Source organism: Carlito syrichta, unplaced genomic scaffold (genome assembly GCF_000164805.1).
Source record: "Carlito syrichta isolate Samal-C Ts95f unplaced genomic scaffold, Tarsius_syrichta-2.0.1 Scaffold307187, whole genome shotgun sequence".
In the NCBI taxonomy this organism is placed as follows: Eukaryota; Metazoa; Chordata; class Mammalia; order Primates; family Tarsiidae; genus Carlito; species Carlito syrichta.
The window spans coordinates 169,993-178,037 of NW_007251283.1; the positions used below are offsets into that span (position 1 = coordinate 169,993).

General features: G+C 41.8%; 1 protein-coding gene across 6 annotated transcripts in view; it reads left to right on the top strand.

Moving 5' to 3' along the window:
* Nucleotides 1-7,717, top strand: part of PPP2R5C (protein phosphatase 2 regulatory subunit B'gamma) — a 158,551-nt gene extending 150,834 nt beyond the window's left edge. For 4 of the 6 annotated variants that reach the window (XM_021715565.1, XM_008064075.1, XM_008064077.2 and 1 more), the window contains one exon: nucleotides 4,932-7,717. In XM_021715565.1, the coding sequence (XP_021571240.1) occupies nucleotides 4,932-5,063 (132 nt within the window). In that variant the 3' untranslated portion in view covers nucleotides 5,064-7,717. The remainder of the gene's footprint in view (nucleotides 1-4,931) is intronic. The other 2 variants (XM_008064072.2, XM_008064074.2) reach the window with 2 other exon arrangements.
* The last annotated feature ends 328 nt before the right edge of the window (nucleotides 7,718-8,045 follow it).

The window sequence follows — 8,045 nt, forward strand, 5'->3', positions numbered from 1 at the left end:
TCTGGGGTCATCCAGCTGTTTGGTTCCAAATGCAGACTAAGCAGGGTAGTTGTCAGAGGACTCCAACAGCTTTGCTTCCTCATTTGTTTTCACACTTCTTGAAATTGGGTTCTGTATCTGAGTTTTCTGTGCATTGAAAACTCAGCATTCTTAGAACACTTATCACCCCCCTTACCTTTAGATTTCTGTGGATCATGTTCCTAGGTCGGAAGACTTGAGTCAGTTCTTCCCAAATTAATGTAATCTCAATTAGAATCCCAGCAGGCTGGGCCGGGAGCAGTGGCTCAAGCCTGTAATCCCAGCACTTTGGGAGGCCAGGGTGAGAGGATTGCCTGAGCTCAGGGGTTCGAGATCAGCCTGGGCAACTTAGTGAGCCCTCATCTCTACAATAAATCACAAAATTTGCCAGGTGTGTTGGCTCACACCTGTAGTTCCAGCTACTTGGAAGGCTGAGGTGGAAGGATGGCCTGAAACAGCAGGTCAAGACTGCCGTGACTGTGAGTGTGCCACTGCACTTCAGCCTGGGCAACAGAGTGAGACTCTGACGCACACACACAAAAAAAGAATCCCAGCAGGCTTTGTTTTCCTTACAATATTGACAAACTGATTCTAAAATTCATATGGAAATACAAAGAACCAGAACAACTCTGAGAAAGAATGAAGTCGGAATACTATATAGCACTACCCAGTTTCAAGATATATTATAGATTTCTACAGATCAATTAAGTTTCATTGAATCAATTGAATTTTAGCCTATCTATATGAAGGCACGTATTAAGTGCAGTCTTAGCTATAATATTTGAAATGACAGACACTTCCTAATTTGAAAATGTTTGGAGTTTTCCTGAAATTCTCAAAAGCACCATTTTTCTTTTTGCTAAAGCAAAAAGAAAGTACCAATTCAAGACTGCTATGAGCTGTGATCACACCACTGCATTCCAGCCAGACCCTGTCTGTAAAAAAAAAAGAAGGTACCAAGATGTAGGAAAAATAATGTATGTGCACAGTTTGGTGACCAAACTGACATAAGAAGCTATGGCTAAAAATTAAGTTTCTTTCTTTTTTTTAAATTTAGCCATTTGAATATATTCAGGTTCCCTTTGATTGTATTTCCAGCTAACTTTATTTTTCCAAAGTCATTTCACATTTCTTGAAGAAGATTTGAGTGTTAGAGTAGGGCAGATGTGAGGGGTGGATGATGGTGTTGCAGGAGACTGGAGAGAAGGCCTGGTGCTGATGGATGCAGGGGCTGTCTTTTTGTGGAGAAATTCAACTGTGTATGAACTTTTCAGAGCAATTATATGGATTTCCTTTGAGAAATTGGTGTCACCCTATAGGCAACATCCAAAGAAAACCCGTAAATTTCACATGAATGACATTTCAATCAGAGACATTTTAAATGTTTACAATTCTCATTTTTAATAGTCAGTTGGGAAAAAAGCAATGTTGTCAAACCATGCGAGTAAGAAAGGTGTAGAGAATGGAAGTGGTCAGTGCAGGTATTGGTTATTAAATATGTAGAGCATATTTAAGACTTTTTCTCTAGGAAAAGAATTGACAAGTTAACTTTGGATACATGAAGTATTTTCCCTTTTTTCTGTGTCATTCCAGCTTATGATAGACAAAAAAAGAAAAAAGAAATTTGGTCCCTTAAAAAATTTTGGAAGCCGGGCTCGGTGGCTCAGCCTGTAATCCCGCGCCTTTGGGAGGCTGAGGTGAGTGGATTGCCGGAGCCCGCGGGTTCGAGACCCACCTGGGCAGCGAGACCTCATCTCTACAATAAATCAAAAAATCAGCCGGGCGTGGTAGCGCATGCCTGTAATTCCAGCTACTTGGAAGGCTGAGGCGGAAGGATCGCCGGAGCCCAGCAGGTCGAGGCTGCGGTAGCCGGGAACGGCCACTGCACTCCAGTCTGGGCGACAGAGTGAGACTCCAACTCAAAAAAGAAAAAAAGAAAAATTTTGGCCAGGCGTGGTGGCTCACGCGTGTAATCCCAACACTTTGGGAGGCCAAGGCAGGAGGATCACTTGAGCCCAGGGGTTTGAGACCAGCCTAGGCAACATAGCAAGACCCTGCCTCTATTAAAAAAAATGTTTAAAAAAAGAAATGTTGATTTTTTTCTGTCCCAAATTGAGTAGTAAAGTTTGAATTTACACTTTTATAGGAGGAAGAAAACTTGCACAGCTGTGCCTACCCAAGTCCTGGTGCTCTTTTAACACTGCGGTTTGCATTTAGCCTTCCTGGTCTTCCCGTGGGCTGCAGAACAGAGGCTCTTGCTCGCCAGCTTGCATCTCTGCTGCAGAGATGTCTCGAGCGGGGCTTCTGCATCCTTCTCGTGCGTTCTGCCCATGCCAGCATGTTTGCAGCACATCTTTTCCACCACGCTGTCCTCGGTCCACCATCTGCATGATGTCACGTTCTCCCCTGCCTCCTGTTTTCTCATCTTTCCACCTTGTGGTTTGTAAAGTTACTCTGTGCTTTACACACCAGTTTAAGACACCTGAGCAGTAAGCCCTAGCTGTGTCCCCCTGTCCTCTGTCCTTTCTGAAACTGTGGGGTCCCGTTTGCATTCATCGATGCTGCTCCTGGGTCTTTACGATTGCCTCTTTCTATTAAAACGTTTCTTGTCTTTCGAGTGCCTATTTCAGCGGTAATTACAAAGTTCAAGTATATGAAATCTGGGTTTTGTTTTGCTTTGTTTTACAGATCAGCATAGACTGGACATCAGATTCAGGGTAGACGTCCCTGAGTTTCTCATGGGTTGGAGGCAGACATGCGAATGCACTGATGTGCTCTTATGAGTACTGGGACAGGTGGAGGAGGGAGGAGCTGTGGCCTTCACCCTCTCCAGATGTGGGTGGTTCTCCTAAGGCCATCTCACACTAGTTTCCAGGGGGGGGGGAAGCAAGCCATGCCTTTACTATGAGGGAATATTTATATTCAAATAACATTTCTAGAAATAATCCTAACATGATATCACACAAAATTCTTTTTAAAACTTGACATGATTGCTCTTTTCTGTTTGTTTCTTTAGTCGGAGTCGCACTCCGTTGCCCAGGCTGGAGTGCACTGGCACACTCACAGCCACCGCAGCCTCAACCTGCTGGGCTTAGGCAATCCTTCCGCCTCAGCCTTCCAAGTAGCAGGAACCACAGGTGCGCACCACCACACCCGGCTAATTTTTTTTTTAATTTATTGTAGAGACAAGGTCTCACCATGTTGCCCAGGCTGGTCTCAAACCCGTGGGCTCAGGCAGTCCTCTCGTCTCTGCCTCCTAAGGTGCCGGGATTACAGGCGTGAGCCACCACACCTGACCAATTGCTGTTTTCATAGATAAATTTGCAAAGAAGCCTGCTAATAGATACTTATCTCTGCAAAAACTTGAACTTCTCATGTATGACTTCTGCACGTCTTAAATTTTTCATTAATGCATAGGAAAGTATACTTGACATGTTGCACCAAAATCAGGTATCTGGAATCTCTGAGAAACTGTTATGCTTATGTTCTTTTGTTGTCAAATGATTGACTTAAAACAAATTTACCATGGTAGATGTACCACAAAAGAAACTTCTTTTTTTGACAGTCTTCTTCTTGAGGGAGGTACTGAACTTGATTCTGATTACAAGGAACTTTTAGCTAAAAATGTTTCTAACTAATTGGCAATCTTCTGCTATATAAGAAGGGGACCCAAAAAAACCCAGGATTTACTTATTTTAAAATGTGTATTCTTACAGGTTTACACTTCAGTCACTTTCAAAATACTCTGCATCTGTTTCAATACACCTGTCGAGACTATTTTTCTATGGCTCAGAACAGTTTCTGAACTGGTCAGTTTTGAAGCCTTTTAGTGCTTCTGTCGTTTCTTTGTTCCGCCTCTTCCACATTAGCAAATGTTGCCCTTTGAGGACTGTTTTCATCCGAGGCAACCAGAAAAGGTCGCTCAGGGTGAGATCGGATGAATCGGAAGGATAGGCCATGGGGGTCATGCCATTTTTGGTCAAAAACTGCCGAACACTCGGCACGGTGTGGGCAGGTGTGCTCGTAAATTACCCATCATAAATGGGCAAATGCGCTGAAAGAATTTCCAAAAGAAATTCACTGGAGCCTAACACAGCCTCTCGCAACAATACTAGATACTTACCTAGCAGGGAAAGCCTGTACTACAAAGGGCTCATCCTCCAAAAAATAATGCCAGGTTTTTTGGGGTCCTCGTGCATCATATTTTGTTTTAAAATACCGGTATGAATGCAGTGGCTCTACTTGAAAGCCCAGCGGCCTACTTAACTATTATCCATGGAAAAGGATGCTTCTGGCATGCAAACTCCCCATGTCAGGCTCCCCATTGATTGCAGATCTCAGTTACTAAATCCTCATGCAAAAATGGAATTCACTTAATTTTTTAAAAAGTGAAACCAAAATTTCCGAAATTTCAGGAGGACAGTGGATTGGAGAAGGGAGTATCTTTTTTTGATAGAAGTTTAAATCCAATATCAATCTGTTTTGCATTCATTCTTTTCATTTACCTCCAAAAGAAATTTCTACTTTCTGAAATGCTTCTGTAATGGACATGGCCATCAAATGGCTTTGGTGGCATTTTATGAAATAGGAGGATACTTACAGGATTTGCTAAAACTGGTGAGTTATGTACAGTGGAGGTACTGGGAATGCAGTTACAAACACGATACACTTTTAAAGACCAAAATGCCAGTGCTACACACAGAGCTCTTCACACCAGTCCCTAGAATATTTGTAACAGACAAGATATTTTTGGCAAATGATCGTGATAGATACGCCCTTGCCCTGTGGCCAGCGAGTCGTTAGTATGTGGGTAGTGCCTGTGTACCTCGTGGTCACCCCTTGGCTTCTGAGAAGCGAGCTCACGTCTCAGGTAGCTTAGTGTGTCGCCAACTCCGTTGCATTTTTAATTCCAGGCACAGAAAGACCCGAAGAAGGACCGACCCCTTGCACGCCGCAAGTCCGAGCTGCCTCAGGATCCCCACACCAAGAAAGCCTTGGAAGCTCACTGCAGAGCCGACGAGCTGGTCTCCCAGGACGGCCGCTAGCCCCAGCTCCGCGCCGAGGCGGGGGCCTGCCGGTTCTCTCTGGATTCTGTAGAAAACACATACTTTTTGTGCCATACCAATCAGTTACACTCAAAGTCAAAGCTCTCTTGGACCCCGTTCTGTAGGCAATAACGTGCGTCCACCTCAGCGCGAGATTAGGAGTTCAAACAATGGTGACTTCCCAGGTCCGCTGGCAGAGCCGGGCTAACCACAGTGTCCCACTGTGTCGTCACCAGCCCGTGTAGTCCCAATCCGACTTTCAGAAAATCAGAGCTGTAGGAAAGCACCCTACCATCATCTTCACGTTCTACCCAAATGGAATTTGTGATCCTTTCAAATAGGTGGTTCTAACGCTCATATCAATGCTTTTCCAATCAAAGGAACACTTTGAAAAGTATCACCTGTTTTTTAAAACTTTACAACCTTTGAAATGATTTCCACGTGATTGTTACGCCAGCAGTTTTTGTTTGTTTGTTTTTTTAATCTCACAGAAACGGCCCTTTGCTTTTGTGTTCTAACACAACGTACTGGGAAAAGTGACATGACAATCCTCAGTCGCTGGTATTTTCTAAAGTGTTTCTTTAATTAATGCCATGTATACCACGTATTCTCTGAAGTGTACCTAAAGCCATATTTCCAAGTCTGTGGGACAGCACCACACATCCAGGAGTAAACTCGTGGGAGAAATTTGTTTTAAAAGAGTTTCTCTACTTGACTAAAATTGGAATTTCAAAATTATGTGTTCATATTTTTATTTGCAGATTTTTTTTTCTCCATCAGCTCACACACTGTCTGTCTCCCTTCAACAAGGCTCTTGAATTAATAAAACTATAGTCGCTAAGAATCCCACATTTTGGTAGAAAGTTAGAAAGAGATCATTTTGAGTTAAGCCCGTTCTTGGCCTAATGTGTACTGCAGCTGCCTTTGTGCATAAAGTAACAAAACAGCGTCATACGTGCCGGGCACTGGTGTGATGGTTCTCAGAGCTTAGAGGGAGCACTAGTGAAGGTGATGATCAGTGAATCTTTTTCTGTTGAAAAGAGCACACCTTATCAACACCTCATAAGGAAAATCCAGTATCTGAGTTTCCATCGGTCTTAAAATGCTGCTATATATTCCACAGACTTCCTTGCATGTATTGAGCTTTTGTTTTAGATGGAATAGCACGAGGAGAAAAATCTTTAAACTTAGTGCTTTGTCTATTCTTTATTTCTCTCAGGGTGGCCAGTATCTTGACTTATTTATCCTGCTTGAAAGTTACTTGAGATGTGTACTGCTCTTCTAAACAAGCGATTCTAGTTTCTTTCGTCTCTGGCATAAGATTATATAACTTAACGTTAAGTGTCTTGATGCATAAAAGATAAAATGTGGCTTCTTTTAGGATCTGTTTTTTAATCGAAGTCTCGGGTATCCATTAAAAGATTGTGAAAAGCAGACATTGCTCCTACTGCAGCTGTAGTGCCTGCTGCCCTCTGGTGTCATTTAAGTCCACTGGCAATGTTTATGTCCTTGTGTCTCAGAGGAAAATCATCTGGGGGAGGGGATATCTCCTGTCAAGAGCAAAAGAAAGCACTAAATTAAAGGTGGCCCCAGCTGACAGTGGACAAGTCCACTCTGAGGAACACTTCCTGAGAAACTTGACGAGTATCTATCCATTTTACCATTATGAAATCTATAATTTTTAAAAAAAGTTTAGATGCCTTCTCCTTTTGAGGGAAAAAGGGTGCTTTTTATTGTATAAAGCAGCGTCTTCTGTATTTTGATATACCATTGTTTGAACTTCTGTCTTTAGCTGATAGACTCTCAAATAACCTTGATTTTGGATGTTCAGTTTGTTTGTGAGAGAGGTTTCCGGGAAGACTCTCTTTCTGCCCTAGGGAAAAAGCAAAATAGCAATGTTTGGGTGATTGTGTAAAGCTCAACGTATAAGAACATCTCTTTGTCTAGGTTTTATTTCTGCTCTTTATTGAAGACAAACACTCACCAAAAAGAAAAACGAAAGTTTTGAGAGCAACTAATTTTGTTTGACAAGAGTATTACTTACTGTTTTGGCCTATTAAAGTTCCCTAGTTAGTACTCGGATTCCCTGTGCTAATCGTTCGGCTTACATATCAGTATATAGATAGTGTTTACTCTGTACCAAACTGACTTCAAAAGTACTACATTGAAAATCAACTGGTGACTGTTTTTCTTCATAAAGTTCTGCATTTGGCATCTTCACTCTTTCCAAAATGTATCTGTACATCAGAACTGTCACTATTCCGAGTGTCTTTTTAGTGTGGCTTGAGTATGGCTTCCTTTTAATATTGTACATACATTGTATCTTTGTTTTATGATAATAAGTAATAAAAATGTAGACTTCATATTTTGTACAAAATGTCCTATGTACAGAATTAAAAAGTTCATAGAAACAGCAAAAATAGGTAAGTGGCACAATTATTTTTCTTTAGAAAAGATCTGTAACTTTATGCTTTAGTGAAATGTTAAGTACCTACATATTTTTTAACATTTTGTAATTCAAAACTTTTTGTTTTGACATTGTTTATGAAGAGAGACTTCATACACTTGCCATTTAATATGCTCTTTTATCTAATTTTCAGAAACTCTAAAAAATGGTGTATCATATGGACTAAATAAAGAACATGTGAATTTTATTGCTCATCATGAAACTAAATTCAGCCAGGGTGTTGGGCAAGCTGGCTCTGATATTTTCAGGTTCCTTTGAGGTCAGGGGCCTACCCAGCCGGGCCGTGTCCTGCCGCCCCAAGTGCTTGCCACGCCGGCCACCACTCTTGGCTTCTCAAGGCCAGAGCCATGTACTCGTTTTTCACCTCTTTCATGGAGAAAGCAGAAACGAACATTTTTTTTATATGCCACCTCTCGGTTTGCTTTGTGTTTTGTTTTGAGTAGGCAATTGTGAATCAGAATGGTCTGTAGAAATTGGATTCAGTCCCAATTACGATCTTTTACAAATTCCTGAAG